Source organism: Protopterus annectens, chromosome 2.part2 (genome assembly GCF_019279795.1).
Source record: "Protopterus annectens isolate FY-2018-M chromosome 2.part2, PAN1.0, whole genome shotgun sequence".
NCBI lineage: Eukaryota > Metazoa > Chordata > Ceratodontiformes > Protopteridae > Protopterus > Protopterus annectens.
In genome coordinates this window covers 914,707,362-914,727,361 of record NC_056730.1, presented here as the reverse complement: position 1 = coordinate 914,727,361, position 20,000 = coordinate 914,707,362, and the positions used below count along the sequence as shown (strand labels likewise).

The 20,000-nt window shown below is 38.3% G+C and overlaps 1 protein-coding gene across 1 annotated transcript in view; it reads left to right on the top strand.

Annotated features, from left to right (window-relative positions):
- Positions 1–20,000, top strand: part of PLXNA4 (plexin A4) — a 2,762,645-nt gene that overhangs the window by 2,226,341 nt on the left and 516,304 nt on the right. The window contains exon 19 of the mRNA XM_044064236.1: positions 7,257–7,403. Coding sequence (XP_043920171.1) covers positions 7,257–7,403 — 147 coding nt within the window. The remainder of the gene's footprint in view (positions 1–7,256; positions 7,404–20,000) is intronic.

The window sequence follows — 20,000 nt, the reverse complement described above, 5'->3', positions numbered from 1 at the left end:
CCTGGGTGTTCTGACCTATGTGCTTTCAGATTTAAAAGTGAGACAAACTACTGCTGAGAATATAGACTCAGTGGTAAAGCTGTTTAAATCAGCAGAATATGTTGGAATGAGTTGGAATGCATTAAAGAATGAGACAGTTAAAGAATAAATAGGTCTGTATGACAACACAGAAGGCAGTGAAGAGGTCTGTTTTTTTTTAAAATGTAGATTACAATATTGTTGGTTCATGTGCTAGATATAAACCTCTAAGAAGATTGTGCTCGTAGATGCCTGATGCAAATTTCTGACTGCTCAAAGGCTCACAGGATCTAAATGGCCTTCTTCACATATGTCATCAATCTCAAAGGAACCATTGTTCAGAATTGGTGGTCAAGGACACCACATACAGAAATGCTATAGATATAGCCAACCTACTGGCTGACAGATTCAACGAAAATGTCATCCTTCCCCCTTCAGCAAATCAGGACATCTCTATTACCTGCCCCACTCCCCATATCTCTAGGAAATGGGTCATCACTGCCCTCTCAAAGGCAAAAAATACAGCCTCCATGGGACCCGATAACATCCTAGGCTGCATCCTATAAGAACTCAGGCATGAACTAGTAGCACCATTAGACACCCTATTCAACCAAAGCCTGAGTAGCAGCTTTGTCTCAACCGAGTGGAGGACAGCCACTGTCATCCCTTTACACAAAGTTGGAGCATCCACTGATCTGGGAAATTATAGACCCATCAGCCTAACTAGCCTGATCTGCAAGGCCATGGAATGGATTATCATAGACCTCATTAACAGGAACATTGGCAACCTCCAAACACTCAACTCCACATAGTTTGGCTTTGTCAAGGGGAGGTCATGTCTGTTAAATCTAGTCAGCTTCCTTGAGTCAGTCACCAAAGCCATGGATGAGAGGAAGATGGTCTACACCACCTACCGTGACCTCGCCAAAGCCTTCAACACTATTCCCTACTTGGACATAATAGGCAGACTCTCTCAACTATGCATCAATCCATATGTTAACAGATTGGTAGCAAATTGGCACACTGGTAGAACTCACCTAATCAAAATAGCAGGAGTCACATCAAGCAGTAGACCCATAATGAGCCATACCCCAAGGATCAGACTTGGGGCCTATGTTATTCGGGATATACTTCTCTGAGGTGCAGGTCAAAACCAGTGGGCTATGGCTGACCAAGACATCAAGTGATGTAGACGTCTTCTAAGAGGGTCTCACCTAAACAAATGACTGGTGCCAGAAACATGGCCTCAAGCTGAATGCCAAAAAATGCATCATCATCCCCTTTAGGTAGAGTGAAATCCCCACATATTATCACATTAATAAAAGTGTCCTAAGCATGCAATCAGTCGTGAGGGATTTGGGCATCCAGGTAGATAGCAACCTGACTTTTAACCACCATGTTTCTTCTGTTGTATGGAAAGCTTTCTACATGGCCCACTCCATATGTAAGGGTATCTCATCCATGGACAAGGAGGTCATAGCATTCCTGTATTCTTTTCCTTATATTGCCAATTATTGAGTACAATACCCCCTTCACCATGTACCTTGCAAAGCACATGCAGCAGCTGGAGAGACCACAGAGGAGCTTCACCAGAAGAACCAGGCGCCTCAAACATCTACCCTACACAGATAGACTAAAAGCCCTGTCCCACTACTCAGTTTCATACAGACACCTCAGAACTGACCTGTGTCTGACATATAAAGCAATCTCAGACTCTGCCTTGCTGGGACTGCTGCATATCTGCAAGTCAAACTCAACCTGGTCTGTGGCATCAAAAGGACTTGTTGGCAGGACAGATTTGTGTGCAAGAGACTCCCCTATCTGTGGAATAGACTCCTTCTCCACATCAAGCAAAGTGCCTTATTATCCCTTTTGAAGTGCAACTTGGATAACTGGATGGGAAACAGAAAATACACCCCTGGGATTCCACCTGTGTCCCTGATGGACAGGGGCTTTGGGTGCTGACATGTCTAAACAAGGGCTAAACTCTTGGCTAGGCTTATAAGGGCCAATAGCCTAGTAACGTCCTATGATCCTGTGATCTTACAAATGTATCATGCTTGGAATATGTCTGCTCAGGGGAAGTATACTGAAGATGAGCTCATTTCCGTTCCTTTTTATTGAACATCTGTTATGAGGCAGCCCTAATGAAGTTAATTTATCTTATATGTTAGTCATCAACTAGAAGATAACAGTGTGACTGAACCTAGATATTCTATAAAGATTAAATGTAAGTGAAGAAGAAGAAGGTCAAAGCTAGTATTTGAGGGGCTGCAGACAGCTGTCACAGAGTGGCAGGGTATTAGCTGTAGTGTATGACAGAAGAATGTCAAAAATCTGAAATGTGAGGTGTACAAAATGGTGTGACCAGTACTACTGTATTGCACTGAAACATGGACAGTGAAGGCAGAGCAGTTGAGGAAGCTAGTAGTCATGGAAATTAACTGCCTGAGAACTGATAGGATCCCCACTGTGGCAGAGACAATGAAATAAGAACATCAGAGTAGGAGCCAGACTAACTCCAATTGCAGAGAAGATCAAAGTGAACAGATTAAATTGGTTCAGACACATGTGCATAAAAGCAGAAGACAATCTGATAAAGAATATTTGAGACAGACAGGGTGAAGGCAAGAGGAAACAAGGGCATCCACCAAAGAGATGGATCGGGTGAGAGAAGACCTGTGACAGTCAGGCATAACTGTTGAAGGTAGTAAAGAAGCAGTAAATTGAGAGAGGGAGATGGCAACAGTCTGTGACATTCTGACTCCATGTAGAAAAATGGAAAAAAAAAACGGGTTAATAAAGATGATTACGATAATGATGACTTTAATCTTAATATAGATCAGTACACAGTAAGGGTGATCATTAACTGCTGATAGATATATGCAATCAAGGTAGAAGGGCTCACTTCCAAAAGTAAGAGATAACTAGTGGCATACCTCAGGGCTCAGTGCTGGAAACCCTCCTCTTTGGCATATACTTGGAAGTCCAAACGCAAACCCAAACTTATGGCTAAATAAGTTTGCCACTGACTGTAAACTGAGTGTCATTTTCTGATTCTGTTCTGAATACAGGATCTCTGAAATAAGAATGAATACTTACAAACCAGTAGTGCACTGAAAATGGGATATAATTGCATTAAAAGGAAGTGCAGTTTTGCCACATTTGGCAAACAGCTCTTATGCAGTTTTGCCACATTTGGCAAACAGCTCTTATCTGCTATATAGCTTATAGTACTACCAGTAGCCCACTTCAAACATATATGATTGTCAGGGATGTTGGCAGCATTGTTGGCAACATGGCAACTCTGTCTCCTTTGCTCACCATGTAACCTCAGTACTCAGGAAAACTTTCTATCTAGTGCAAGTGATTTGTGGAGGCATCCCATCCATGTCAAAAGAAGCAATCTTCTTTCTTTACTCATAGCTGAGCAGGCCAATTGTAGAATGCAAATTCCCTTCAGTATATACCTTTTCAGATGTGTTACCCAGATAGGAACATCTAGAAGTTCCTAACAAAAAAAGATTAAAGGTCTGAAGTCCTTGGGTACTAAGATGGACTTTAAGCCCTGTCCTTATACTCCGTTTCTTATAGACTCAGACATAGTGATTCATATCTTGCATTCCCTGCTATGAAAGATCTCATTCTCTTTGATCTCATGCATCTCCAAAAGAGAAATGGCTCCCCATTACAAAAACAAAGTTTTTGATCTCCATCACCTTATAAATAAAACATGGTAGAGCAGCAGGTATATTCCCCAACGTTTACCATATCTGTGGAACACACTTCAGTTGCATGTAAAACAGAGTGACACCCTTGCATACTTTATGACAAATGGTGATGATTGTGTGGGCACGTATAAATTCATTATAGGCCTGACCTACTTTGCTCTTCTAGAAGCAGAAGATACAATATGATGCCTGGTATTGTCAATGTATAATATGGTCCCATGCCTTACTAGCCTCATAATGCCTATAATACCAGTCAACCTATTAGCATAAGAAACCTGGACAAAGTCATAAATAATGGGGGGGGGGGCAAGGCCTAAAATATAATTTTTAAATATTGCTCTTATAAACTTAGAAAGTTGGTAGAATAATAGGTTTTGCATTAGCATATTTTTTTCTGAAATGTATGAATTCTGAAACTCAAGAGTCAGTTTTGATTTCCTGACTTCAATCCTCAATGATTTGCTAGAAAGCCAGAAATTTTATGAAGAACAGATCAAAAATATGAGGCAAAAAAATCTGTTCATTCTGTGAAAATCTAGACAGTTGAGAGGTATGCCTATGTTCCTGTTCTGAATATCCTAATATCAAATGTAACAACAATCCTGCATACAGAAAAAAATATATATAGAAACCGAGAAAGAATTGGACTTATCATAAAACCGTGACTTTTTTGTTAAAACATTTTAAAACACATTAAGTACTTTCATTCCCCATTCAAGGACTTCATCAGAACTAAAAAAAACTCTCCAAACTGCAGAAATTAAATGCAAAAAGTCATTATGCCATTAAATCGTATGGTTCTAAACCAATCACTAGTACTTCTATAATAAATGCTTTGCTAGCTATACAGGTGCTTCAATTTTAAGAATGAATTAATTGACATGGGGTCATTCAGCCCTGGATAACTTATAGTACCTAGTCTAATTTCCCAGTCTAACTCACATTTAGTTAGATGTTTGTCTATAAAAAAAAACTGTTGCATCATTGTTGGATATGCCTATATAAGGCATTAGTAGATGTTTGATTTTTTTTTTATGTCCAATAAATGTGCATACATTCTCTGTTTCATTTTTCTATTAGATTTTCCGACATAGAATGCCAAACAACACGTGCTAAATACACCACATTTCTTGTCTCACAGTTAAAATGCTATTTGGTATTGTACACTTTATCTCTGATTGAAATAACATCTGTAACTTTTACATGCCAGCATTGTGAGCAAAAATCATACTTCTACATACCTAATCTTTTGTTTAGTTTTTATTTCATTACCTGATTCTTTGTTAGTTTCAATTATCTCTTTAAAGGAGCTGTCCCTCCTGAAAACTATACTTGGCTCTTCACCCATTTTCATAAAAAGGGAGCTGTCCATTTTGAAATCTTTCCAATTGCATATAATACATTCACTAATAGATCTAGTGTCAGCATTATAAGTAATGATGCAAGACCTTTGCAACTGTCTGTCTTACTACTGTTGTTAATATTCATACCTGTATTATAAGTTAATCCTCCTTTATTGCCTTTATTTAGGATCAGGATGAAGAACCCATTATTTCTCAATTCTCTAATTTCATTTAAAAATTGCTTAATTTTAAAAATGTAGTAGTAGTATGTAGATAGTTAAGAATTTCTGTTGTGTATCCATCCACAAAATAGTGAACACCTCCCTTTTTACGAAAATGGGTGAAAAGCCATGTATAGTTTTCAGATGGGACAGCTCCTTTAAAGAGTTACTTGAAACTTGATAAATAAGTAAAAAAATCTACTAATGCCTTATACAGACATATACAACAATGAAGTGATCATTGTTTTAAGTTTGTTATTATTAATCAGGTTTTTTTTTTATGCAAAAGGTTTTTTTTTTTGTGGATGAACATCTAAATAAATGTGAGTTAGACTGGCAACTTAGATTAGATGCTGTAAGTTATCCATGGCTGAATAACTCCTTATCAATTAATTCAGTGTTGAAATTGAAGCACCTGTATACCTAGCAAAGCATTGTTAATTACTTTTATGGAAGTCCTAGTGGTTGGTTTAGGACTAATCACATGATTTAATGGCATAATTATTTTTTTTTCCATTTAATTTCTACAGCTTGGAGTGTTTTTCAGTTCTGATGAAGTTTCCAAATGGGGAATGAAAGCACTTAATGTGTTTTAAAATCTTTTAACAATAAAGTCACAGTTTTATAATAAGTCCGATTCTTTCTCAGTTTCCATTACTGTGTTTCTGTATGCAAGATTGTTGTTGTTGCAGTTCATTTTATTTCTGTGGATTACCAGTTTGTCTTTTAATATCAAATGTGTCTGTATCTGAGTCTTGTATTTCTGCGCTGTTGTGACTGTGCAGTTAATTTTTTCCCTACTTCAGCTTTTGATTCTTTCTAAAAATGTATTACGGTTTTGCATTTATTATTACTGTATTCTGTCTGATGCTATTACAATATTGCATTGTGTCTGTATGATATTGCACTTCCCATGTTGAGCTATTCTTTGCAAAACCATTGAATTCTCACTTTTCACCTCTATCTGTAGTTAACTTGTGCATTGTGAACAAATGGTAAAGGCCCATTTCTTACTCAGTAAAACATATTTATGTATGATTTGTTTATGGAAATATGGTAATGTCATTAATTAACTGTTGCATTCTCCTGTGGCCTCACCTGTAAGAAAACAATTTTATTATTGGAAAAATCAACAAATTAAATAAAGAAATTACTCAAGATAAAATAGTTTTCTGTACTTCTTCCTTCCATTACTTGTTTTTTATACTTTGTTTTTAATGCCTTCAATTCTGCTATGTAGATACCTGCAAGAGGCTATTAGCATTTCCTGTGGGTAATGAGACAGCATACATGTCTTTGGTGCTTTCATGGCAGGACCTTTGTGTGTACAATTATCTACCAGGACCCATGGATATATAAACTAAAACCTGGTTTAGAACATATAGTGTCTTAGTTTAAATACGCCTTTTGCTTCTGAAAGTTTGAAAGTACAGAAAGAGTAAAGTACAACAAGGTTTACAATGGAAAATGTTTAAGCCTAAACAATCATAAAATTATGAACACAAATGTTATACTATTTGTGGCTTAAACTGATGATATATGGGACTGCACTGATATGGCGAATGCAGATGCACTACTTAGTGTTTTTGCTGTCTCTGGATTTGTGTCAATCTTTGCTTGGTTTAGTCTTTCCACTTTCTGTCATCGGTCCTTGATAAGTCCAAACAAACTACCCTCTTCTGCCATGAAACATCCGGGTCCTTTACAGGTGTCTTAATCTGCCGGGACATTTTACTGTGTCACTGAGTGGGCATGTGATATTTTGAGCTAATAGCATTGCTATTGATTCCTTCAAAGATTTATTGTGTTTCAGTTTATTCAGAGAGCAGTATTGTAGAAATCATGACTCTTTCTGAGCATGTTTTTATTTCTGAAAACGTACTTCATGTCAGGGTTTATGTTTTATGTCACTGTTCTTTTTTATTGTTTTCTTTGCTTTGTAGGGAAGGAATTTGATACCTCCAGCTTCTGGTGGTAATGTAAAACTGAACTACACAGTGTTACTTGGAGAGAAGCCCTGTACGGTTACAGTTTCAGATATTCAGCTCCTGTGTGAATCCCCAAACCTCACTGGACGGCACAGAGTACTGGTATGTAGAATGTCCTCGAAATGACATTTTCCATTGTGGGCCATTACAGACATGCAACTTCAACGTAAATGGCAGCAGAGAAAAAAGTAGCTAAAATCTAATATCATTTAGTGATAAGAAAATGGGGTGACCAAGAAAGTGATCATTACTCAAATAAATAATACCTCTATCCAAAGCAAAGTGCAATAATACATGTATTTCACTAATTACTTAAATAAGTGGATCAACACACTGGAATTCTTCCAGTCACTTTTTAGTTTAGATTTTAGGATGGTTCAAAATAATGTGTACCGCTTAGCTGAATGATTACAATATTTTATTATTTACTTGGTACCCCTGACTTACTGGCATGATGTATTGTATCTTTGCTGTCTCTGATTGTTTACTACTCCACTATATTATCTGCTTGCTGTTATAGTATCACATACCTTCCTGCATTATTTCTGTTTTTCTGAACTGTATTTAATACTGCAGCAATAGCTGAGGCTGTTGTTAACTCCTGAGTATTGTTTCTTGGCATCACTGCCTATTGTACCTAATGTTGCTTTTAATATTTTGTCTGTTATTTTACCTGCTTTATACAACTGTATTACATTACTACATGAGGTCTTGAAGAGAGTTGCATTTCATGGCTTTATGATTATTGTTTGTGGCACCCGTGCTTGCTGCTCCATTGGATACTAATAAATTGGTACTCCATTGATCATGACATTGTAGTATCCTCACCTTTTACAGAGAAACTTATGGTTGTTTCTAGGCTAATGACCACTAGAGCAAGTCTAACCATGTATCCCAACCCAATTTGTCCCTTAGAAGCGTAAGCATCTATTGGGGGGCAGCTATGTCAGTAAGGAGGTAGCTAAGAGATTTGGGGATGGTAATTAGAAAAACATTTTAGTTTTTGTTTAAATGCTGTCGGGGATGAACTCTGCTTCACATGGATGGGAAGTCTATTCCTTAATACAGGGATCCTTTTTGTCATATATCTGTTCCTCCAGCATGTTCTGTTTATGTCAGAAGTGTAGTGTCTGGTTAGGTACATGCTAAAGGGAGCATTGTACTCAATGGTGGGTCTGATAAGGGCTGCATAGAGTAATAATATAACTTCCTTGGACCTGGATGCCATATCCTTACTATAAGTTGGGCAATATAGAAAGATTTTCTTACTGTCTTTGTGTCATGATGTTCAAAGGCCAGATTGCTGTTTACATGTGTTCCCAGATTCCTAACTACCCGGTCTACTCATAGGGGTGTTTTATCGATGGACTAATTAACTTGGGTAGAAAATTTCCCAAAGAGAATTGTGATTTACCTAGTCTGGGCCTGTAATCAAGGAGACTGACTCCTCACCATTGACAATGGAGAGAGACATTCACTTGAAATACAAATGGATACACTCAGTATTTTCAGATGCAGATCTCTCTGCATCAGGTACAATTTCTCTTAAGAGCACACAGGGAACATAGTCAGCCTGGTGTCTGGATTTCTCTGTGTCTGTCTCTCCCCAGTTCCCCAATAAGGCTCTCCACTGGCACAGCTGTGTTCAGCACCCTCTCTGTGAAACCAGTGATTTGTGTCTCTATACCAAGTAGCTGGCACACACACTCTTTGAGATTTACTTTTCACACACAGACACACACGTGGGAAAGGCTGGTGCAGATTACCCACTCTGCCAGCTTTCCCCAGATAATAAGGTAAATTCACTGCCACCAGTCAGCTACTATAAAGCCCTTAAAAGGGTATCCAATTATACTGAATAAACTTAATATTAATACAAATGGTAATGTTGGCCAAAAAGCCAGGCTTCAGAAGTGGCCACAGTTATCAGCAAATAAATTTAAGCAAACGCTCTCAAAGCTTAAATATTTTCTAAAAAGGACTATCCACAATGAAAAGTTTAAATATATTTAATAATAATTAATAAAAGAACATGAACATACTAAATATCTGTTTACAGTAAATACCAGAGTATCATCAAAGGAAGTATTGAAAATAACACATCTGGAAAGAGTCAGACAGTTACAGAAAAACAAAAGTTAACTCCTCCTTTTTGGTATCTACTTCTCTGAAGTACAGGCTATTACAGAAGGCCTCTGGCTAATGAAGTTCACAGATAACTGCAAACTAGGAGCCATAGTCAAGTCGCCAAATGATGTGGACATCCTACAGAAGGGCCTCACTGAGACAGATGCCTGGTGTCAGAGCCATGGCCTAAAGCTCAATGCCAAAAAGTGCAGTGTCATCCCCTTTGTTAAAAACTCTGTACCCATGAACTACTACATAAGCAGCAATCTACTTAACACCGAACATGTGATAAGAGACCTTGGGACTCAGGTGCACAGTAGTCTCTCCTTTGATAGTCACATCGCCACAGTAGTCAGGAAGTACTTCTGCGTGTCACACCTCATCATAAAAGGGTTCTCATCCAGGAAAATGAGGTCATTGTTCCCCTCTACTCGTCACTCATTAGACCCATTATAGAGTACAACGCCCCTTTTGGAATGTACCTCACAAGACATCTGCAGCAGCTGGAAAGGCCACAGAAGTACCTCACAAAGAGGATTACTGGCCTCAAACAAATGCCGCCTTAAAAAACTCTAGCTTTACTCCGTAGCATATCGCCTACTCCGAGGTGATCTCTGCATAACATATAAAGCTATGTCAAACCCAGAGCTGTTGGACATGCTACACCTAAAGAAATCCCAATCCCTCCAAGCTACACACTTTAGGGACCTAAACCTTGTCACCACAATAAACAGGACACGCTGGAGGGATAGATTCCTGTCCCAGAGACTTCCTATACTCTGGAACAAGCTACCCATCTATGTCAAGCAAAGTTCTTCATTAGCACTCTTTAAGAAGAATCTTGACGAGTGGATGGGAAATAGGAAATACACCCCGGGGATCACTTCTGTGTCTCTGCTCAACAGTGGCACAGGAAAATAACTCTCTTGGGTGGCATAAGCTATGGAACCTTGCTGGCTAGGCTTTCGTAGGCCCTAGGGCTGATAGCCTAGTACCTACCTATGAACTATTCTCACTATATTTTCCTGGCTGATATAGAGAATTACTGTTCCTACTTACTGAATAGAGCAAGGAAAGGTGATGTGGGTGAGTGGTCCTTGTTGTCAGATCCAAGACAGAGTACAGAATACTGAGAGCAATCTCCTACTAATATCTAAATATTATTTCTGGCTTACAAAATGACATCACACACATGTGGTCATCTGACTCTGTTTCCTGCACTACTCCCTAGAAGCTGCCAGGGTTTAGCACATATGTGCTACAATGCACACTAGACCTTTAGCTAAGTTTTATTAAAGCATCTGGAAGCCATAAAACAATAAAACCATTCCACTCTTCCTACAGGAGCTACAAACTATTCTCTAGCACAGACATTGTGTCTCTGATGCCATTCAATACTGTGGGATAACATCTGTATGGCTTAAGCCCAGTATTTCATTTCTTTACTATTTTTTTAATTTTGAGATTAACCTCTTCTCTTCCAGTATCCTCTGTTAAAACATATACATTTAAGCAGTTACACTGATGCATGTATATTTTGTTTCTGTCCAGCAGGGCACACTGTTGATACATTGTAATACAAGCAGCTTTACAAATACATTTTTCAACACAGGCATCTGTATAGATCAGTTTAATATACAAATGACATGTAATTCTTTACAGAATTCCAGCTACCTGTGCTGGCATATGTTACACATCCACTCCTCTACTTCTCCTGGCATGGCTGGCAGTATCTTCTATTGTCACACAAATTATAATGCATTTCTTAGCATTGAGTTTTAAACAGTGACATTGGCATTTGTCTATTTTAGACCTTCTTACAAGATGTTAATGTTGTGAAGGGAATCTATAATAGCTTCTAATTTGCAGCCACTTGGTGAGACATAGGTAATTTTCAATAGCCTTGATTTTTGAGAAGTAGATACTAAAAAAGAGTGGACCCAGCATGGTGCCCTGAGGTACTCCACTGGTAACCAGTCTCTTGGGAAAGGTGGTTTTGCCAATCTTGACTTTCTGTGTGAGCCACCTAGCAATCCAGCAAGTTATGTAGGGATTTATGCCTAGTTTAGACAGTTTGTTAACAATGCCTGAGTGGGGTATTGTATCAAATGCTTTGGCCAGGTTAAGGTGTGTGGTAAGCACTCTTTTACCCTCATCCATTGCCTTGGTGACCTTCTCGAAGAAATCAGTAAGGTTAAGTAGGCACAACCTTCCATTAACAAAGCCATTCTGAAGTGGGTCCAGTGTCTTTAGGTTGCTAATGTCTTTGTTGACCATTTCCATGATAATTAATTCCATGGCTTTGCATGTACGACTAGTCAGACTTATTAGTCTGTAGTTCCTGTGGTCGATTTATGGTCTGCCCTTATGAAGAGCGATGACCCTTGTGGTTTTCTTTTCATATAGTACATAGCTTGTTTTTGAGCCTATGGTTAAAAAGGGACTCAATTGGTCCTGATAGGTTATATTTCAGGCTGTTTAGGAGGCAACCAAGGATACTGTTGGGCCCCACTGAGCCTGTGTGTTTAGCCTTAGTGAGCACTGCTATGACCTGCTGCCTCCTGATAGTTGGTGATTTTATGTTGGTAGGGATTTCGTGAGAGGTGGCAGTGGGGGAGTGAGAGTTTAGGGTTGAGCTAAATTTGCCAGCCAGCAGATTTGCTATCTCACTCCACTGAAGGTGGTACCATTTACTACCAATTCTGTACAATGTTATATGTTACCTTTGAGGTTTCCAACATAGCTGTAGAAGGTCTTATGAATGTCTTTAGCCTGAAAAGTTCTCTTGACCTCATAAATTATCTTGCTGGGTATAATTAGTTCTCTTAGTTTCTTGTTTAGTTTAATTAGTGAGCTGCTGTCATTATGACAGTTGCTTTTTCTGACTCTGGTTGTGATTTTTCTCCTTTTGTTCTACACCCTGGTAAGAATGGGATTCCACCAGTGTGGTTTGATTTTAGGCTTTGCTTTGAGCTTAATTCTGGTAGGTACAGCAGCCTCTGTGCAGCCATTTACATATTTATACATTGTTTCTGTGAATAACTCTGCATTGGCTTTGTGAACTCTGGGTAAGGTGGGACATTAAAGTTTGACAAACTGTCACTTAACAGAATGTAATTTGCTTCAGGAGAGTACCTAACTGTAACATGTTTTGCTGTGGTTTACAATTTGATTTTTATTTCAAATGAGACAGCTTTGTGATTCAACCTCACCAGTGAGGACATGACATGGGTGGGGGTGCAGCTGTCTGCCTTTTTTATTTCATATAGCCCCACTCTCAAGACAAAAGAAAGTTTGTATAACATTACATAACACTCATCACTTGGCATTTCTAAATCAAGTGTGGGTCCTCAGTCTGTCTCTGCCCTGTCGCACTGGGTGTCATGAAACAGTGTGTATAAACCACCACATGCTTACTGAATAAAAGTTTGCTGCTGTCACAGAATGAGTCCATGTATGAGGGGGGTAAATACTTATTACAAATTGAACCAAAACATTTACACAAATTGGTAACAGTACCAATATTAACACCACAATTACACATTGCAAAACATACACATAAAACCTTTCTGTGTTGATGTACTCCAAAAACTAATTTTCAGAAAAAGAAAGACCTCCTAGGCATGGCACTGTAAAGATGTGCAGCACAGTTAGGCCCCAACAACATCCTAACACCCATTCATATCACGTATGGCTCCTTCCACCACAACCAACACCACAGACACTGTCCTTTAAGAGATTTAACAGAGATGTAATCCTGGGTTCTGTTTTGTGACCACTTTTGTTTGGCATATACTTCTCTGATGTCAAATCTGACATTAAAGTCCTCTAGTTCACCATGATCTTAGATGACTGCAAGCTTGGTACTACCATCAACTTCTCTAAAGGCACTCAGATCCCCCAAAGGTCATATGACAAACAAACCTGTGTTGTCAGGACCATAGTTTTAAGATGAATGCTAAAATAATGTAGCATTATACAGTTTCAGAAACACAAATTCACACACACCTAGCACTTAAAAGACCTCCTTAAAATAGAAAATGTCAGTAGAGATTTAGACAGCTACATGGATAATGATCTCCCCTCTGACCACCATGTATCCACTATCATTAGGAAAGATTCTGTCTCTACCAACTCATTACTGAGACATCTCATCTTGGTCTAAAGACGTCATACTTCCTCTTTACTTATCTAGTCCATACTAGAATCCACTGCATCCTTCATTACATACCAGTTTAAACATTTAATCAATCTTGAAAAGTTCTAGAAGTTCCTCAAAAAAATCTCAACTATGAGCACCCCATGTTATCATTAGCATCTAATCGCCGTATTTCATTTTTTAGTCCTCCAGAGTCCTACAGGGCTAATTTTGTCTGGCCTACAAATCAGAAAGAACCTACACCCAATCCTAACTGAACCACAACATATCCAAAAGACCAGCAGGAAAATAAATATAAGATCAAGAGATCAGAATCTATATTGCAACTTAAGCAGCACTTGATGTGACAAAGAAATCTACAAAATAATTTCACAGCTCTAGAACAAACTCCCATTACTTGTAAATCAAAAGCACATTCCTCATTAGCTTAAAATTTAACTTAGACAAATTGTTATGAGTCCACAGATTAACCCCTGCCCTTGAGGGCAGGGAGTAGTAAATAGATGAGTATACCATTTGGACTGTAAAGGCTAGGATTCAGAAAGCTTGACAATTCTTTTATATAGTTGTAGTATACAAACCTAGGAATCTATACACACAAACTTTCTTTACAATGCAACTGAATTGTCTAATATAATATAAATACTGGAATGCAGTAACTGAGTTAATTTTATATATGAAAGTACATACCGTCTTTTACATAGCTCTCTGAAATAAATCATTGTGCTGGATAGGATCATATAATCTGTGGCAGCTAGTTTGACTTTTTTTTTGTTGTTCACACGCCTACACAGTCTGCTGTTTCTCCAGAAATTCAAGTGAAATACAGGACACATAAGAACCCTGACAAGACAGAACATGAAAAATGCAGACTAAAGAGTCTTTTTCAAAGAGGCAGTATGCTACGAGACAGCCGTCTGTCATCCTGATTGCATAACATAGTTATAGATGTACAGCTGTAGAAGACTAACATCTCTACATGTCAGATTTTGTGACGGAAACCACTTGTATCACTGCTGCTTAACAACAGCCGCTGAGTAGGTGCTCGGCCATTTGTGATGCCACTGTCAGTGAGATTACAGTGCTGATAATGTAGTGTGGAGCAGAGACAGGCACGTCAGCTGAAGATCTGTGCCACACAACTGACACGCATTACTGACGTGCAGCACACTCTGTGACAAGAATGTGGAAAATGATGTAGCAGAAAAAGATACAGCTCTATTTGTAATTGCTTGGCTTATGTATTTCTCATCAAAACATTGCTGCTCAGCATTTCTCTTCTACCATCCTTGCACAGTCATAAAGTTAACAGTATTTTGATCCTGAAAACAGCCCTGTCTTGGCAACCTCAACATAGCAACACTTGGCAATAGCATGGTCCTGCAGACAGCTAGTCCCACCTCTACCCCAGTGCTAACATTATTGTGTTAAGTGTCCTTTCACCCACAACATCAACAGAACTTTCAGTGCTGTGATCCTTCAGTGAACTTTTAATCCCAACAACACACAGTCAATGCTTTAATCCCGATGACTGTTTCTTCATCCCTTCACTCACAACACTGCAAAATGTTGTATTTTTGTGCACTTATGACTTGTAACTCTGAAAATGCTACTGTATTGCAGATTACCTTCATTGTCCTTAAATCTTGCCTTCAGGGCAGGATCACTCATTTCCCCATGGGACTTCTGATGTGAGTAGTAGTACAAATTTACTTGACTTTCTGAAGGTGAAAGTTCATTACTCCATGAACTAAAGTATAGCTACCTTACCATAGATGTCATTAGCCACTTACCACTACTGCAGATGTTGTTATATCGCTGGTGAAAGTTGAACAGACATATAATTCAAAGACATTCATAAAATAAAAAATATATATTTAGGCACATGTCACAATTTATATACATCAGTTTGTATCAGTCACAGACCTTGTGTAAGAATTTGTTGAACACTGATGGAGCAGTCTTTCTCTACACAGAGAAGAACAACATACAAGTCTTCTCCTCCAGGAATACCAGTATTGACCAAAACAGTTTTAAGCCAGGGATGTTGATATGTTTTCCAGAAACCTTAAAACTGTACTGAATACAGAATTCAAAATAATACATAACTCATACCTACAAATCCTGCACAATCATGCACGCATCAACTATTTTGTTTCTGTTAGCTAAAGATGTAACTACATCTGACACTTAATATTTGTTTCTCCAAATGCAATAAAAGTAGTATCAGCATCATAAAACAATCCATTCATCTTGAAGTCAGGCACATAGAGCCATTGGGCACATTTGCTGCAAACAGCAAACCTTTCAACCAGACAAGTGCAGCTTGCTGTCGCTACAAGCCATTCCCACTGACATGGCAACCATCTGCATAGTCAGTCACATCCCACCTCTCTATACCTTCTTCTCACTCTTTTCTTATTTTATTTCAACTTTTGTATGCTTCCTATAGTCTAAGCCACTGTTGACTACCTCAGCTAACACCATGCCCTCTTACCCCATGTTCTGCCTCTTTCATGACTTCATTCTCCCACTGTCCAATAGGCACTCCCCCTTCTCTCCTACCACCTTCCATCCTCATCTTTACTAAACCCATCTATGTCATCACCAGTCTAGCAACATTTCACTCTTTAGATCTGGGCTAAACAAGCTGTTCACTTACCAGGTTAATGTTACAGTCCAAAATATATATAAATGTCTGTTATAAAAATCAGTTGTATTAATGACTTCATTTCATGCATTGAAGATGCAAAGATCTATCAAATATGGCAACATCTGCATCACTCTGTCAGCCCCAGAGCCCACTCATCAAAACAATCCCGAACATACACTAGCTATATACCAACTAAGTTCTTATGTAAAAATAAGTTTTATTGTTATTATTATTCCTTTACATATATTGAGGAAACAAAGCTCTACCAAATATGACAACAGTCATGTCAGGCTATCAGTCCGTATTGCCCAAGTATCCAAACAATCCTGAAGATACACAAGCTGTGTACCAACTAAATTCTTATGTAAATTTGTTCTGAACCCTTGCACGCATCACATCCAGAGTGCCCCCAAAAGATAAATAGACCCCTTATTTTATTAATTTGTACCACACAAAAGTATAACATAAATGCACATTTCCTGTGGACAGCATCATTGAAAATAATATTAAGCTTGGTGTGTACACATGAATTCTAAACACACAGTAAATTGTATTTAGAACTTAACAGAATTTAAATAGACATACTGCTGCTCTCTATGCCCACAAACAGTTAAAGTTCATTGGTCATTCAGTCTTTTGCCCACTATAGGGCTACAAGGACTCATCATCATACTCTAGGTTAACCCCTTCATTCAAACGTCACTAAACATGTATGCATATTCTTATGGGGTCTATATTATATAGATGAAATTTCAAAATCTCAAATGCTTACATGAGCGGAAATGCAGGAAATTGAAATCGATATTGTGGGGGGCTGTGCCCCCCCCACAGCCCCCACTAAATATATATTCCAACTCTGAGATCACACTACAGTTAGGAAAGGGCAACTTTTCTGATCTTCACTGTACCGCGATCTCACAGTAGTGATTACAAAGAACGACATTTTCAACTTCTAAGCCATTTGAGATTTTGATTTTTCGTCGATCTAATAGGGACCCTTCTTATGAACTGCTTATTAATATATATATATATATATATATATATATATATATATATATATATATATATATATATATATATATATATATATATGTAAAGCATACACATAAATGGTAAACTGCCGCAGCAAACTCCAGAAGAAGTGTAAATTAGAGCTTAAGCAGACTATTTAAGGTCCCTACAGTATGGCTATGGTCTTTTCCAAGCTTTATAGCTATATAATTAATCAGCATCACCAACTCTTCAGAAGCCTTTAGGAAGCAGTTTCCCACCATCATTTTCCAAACATAACACTTTGAGATTATCTCAAGTTCCTAGAGTTACCCAACAGATCCATTCATATATTTTTTTTCATTTTCACAGCTGTCCTGCTCTCCACCAGTCATGATTCATCCACAGTCAGTATCGAACCTCACTAGCACTAGTTTCATCCACCATGTATACCATAACCTTAGCCTTCACCACAGCAAATATGCACAGTATTGCTGATACGACCATGCAAAAAATGAAAAATGCAAAAAGCACAAGTCAGTAAAATATTTAAACAACCACCCCACTGCCCTCTGTCCATAGCCACTTGCTTGTTAGATGTCAGAATACTTTCTACATGAATCAGACAAAAACAGCTGTCTACTCTTGACCTATTTTGTAATGGGACAGACTTCAGCCTGCCTTTATCTTACATCCCCATGTCAAGTGCTTCTTCTCATCTTGAAGTCTTATCCAGCAAGTGAGAATGCATTTCCTCTTCCTACTTCCTATGCAACATCCATCTAGCTTCCTCCATTAGGATCAGGTCCTTCTGGATGCCCAAGTCTCTTGTTTCCTGGATCCTGTCTTTGAGAAGCAACATATCTTGTAAGGGGTCACCTTGTGCAAAATCCTCCACCATTTTACCAATGCCTTTAAAAACATAAAGCTGTTCCCTCTCCATCTGGTTCAACTCTCCAATGTCTGGCCAGCTGCTAACACATTTGTCAATATTTCTTACTCTTGAGACTGTTTAATAACCGCCCCCCTCCCTTCCGTTCTTGGAGCTCTAGCAACTTTATTAAGGGATGCAGGCTCAGTTTGCTACCCTACACCTCCTCTAACGATTAGCAAGTATATACCCTCCCTTGCCATTTTGCCTAAAAGAAAGCCAGTTAGAGGATATTTTTTATTTCTCCCACTTGAGTTACCACACTTTTGGATGAATATTATAGCCCACGGACCTGGAGCTGATATATATCTATATCTATATCTCTATCTATATCTATATATATATATATATATATATATATATATATATATATATATATATATATATATACACACACTGATGGGATCCGTACTGATCCCTGAATGAAATTTTCAATGAATCACTAATGGCTGGGCATACTTACGTGAAAGTGCTTTTCACCGAAGAAGCACTTTTGCATAAGTATGCCTGTTGCGGAGGTCGTACTATAGTGCAGATAAAGGAAAATTCCCTTTTCCCTGCTGTAGTGCGATCTCGCAGTGAAAATATTAAAGTGGGGGGGGTATGGGGGTGCAGGGGGGCTTGACCCCTGCAAAAATGTTAAGTTAATGTTTTTTTTTTGTTTGTTTAACACACTTTAGCGAAAGCACTTTTTCGGTGAAAGTGCTTTCACTAAAGTGTGTTCGGTGATAGTGGCTTCGGACTGTTAAACTTTCATTCAGCAGTCCTAGATCCATATACTGATAGTATTCTTAATGAGCTTATTTATTTAATGCAACACAATTTTATACATCAATAGCATTTTTAACCACACTAAGTAAAGACTTCATCAGTATGAGTATAAAACCATAGAAAAAACTAATTTTATGTATTACCTTAATTACTTCATTTAATAGAATTAAAATATAATAAGTGCATTAAGTATATTATCAGTAGATATAATTTTTCATCTCCAAGTTTGCTGACTACAATATTTATCCAAAGTGCAGTATCTTTGGGGGTTTTAGTCTTTTTTGGCTGCATTTGCCTGCTTGTTGTTGTGGATTGCCCCCACTTGCCTTAAATTCCACATGGCCTTATTCATTCATACTCGGTGCTTTTACACAGTTGCAAAGAAATCTTTCATCATCATGATTCTTTACCTTGGTTTTGTTAATTCTCTCAGCATGGCAGCCTGTCAGTAACCACTGTCTCCCCTGAGTAGTACAGAACTTCAACATCAAGCGCATCAACTTTGCTCCATCCATTTCTGCCCTTCCGACTCTGTGAGCCCTGTCAGTTAGAATGTCTTGGCTGAGCTCTTTGGGATGCAACTCCTACCTTTGATAAATTAAACTTGATCAGCCCCCTGTGCTTCTTACACCAAGCAGATGACTTTAATATAGCCTTGCCTTGCCCTGCTGACAAGTCATCATATCAGCATTGGAGCATCCAAAGGGCTACCTAATGAAATATCGAGACTGGGATTACGGAGTATTGAAATATTGAAAAAAAAAGACTGAAAATATGAGAGATGAGCAAGTCCTATTGTTTGCAGAAAACAAAATGTTTATTCTAGAAGGACTAGGAACATGGAGTGTGGGTTTTTGTGCATAGCCAATGGTAATAGTCAACACCGATGAAAGACAGTATGCTTCTGTCTTCCTCTTTTTTGTGATTTGTATTGACTATTTCCAAATGACAGTTATAAAAAAAAAAGATATTGTCTTGACAAGTGGTTTTCAAATGTGTATGTGTTCAGATTCATACACAGGCTTGATTTTGACTGAATTGCCCCTCAGTTTTTGTAGATGCTTTTCT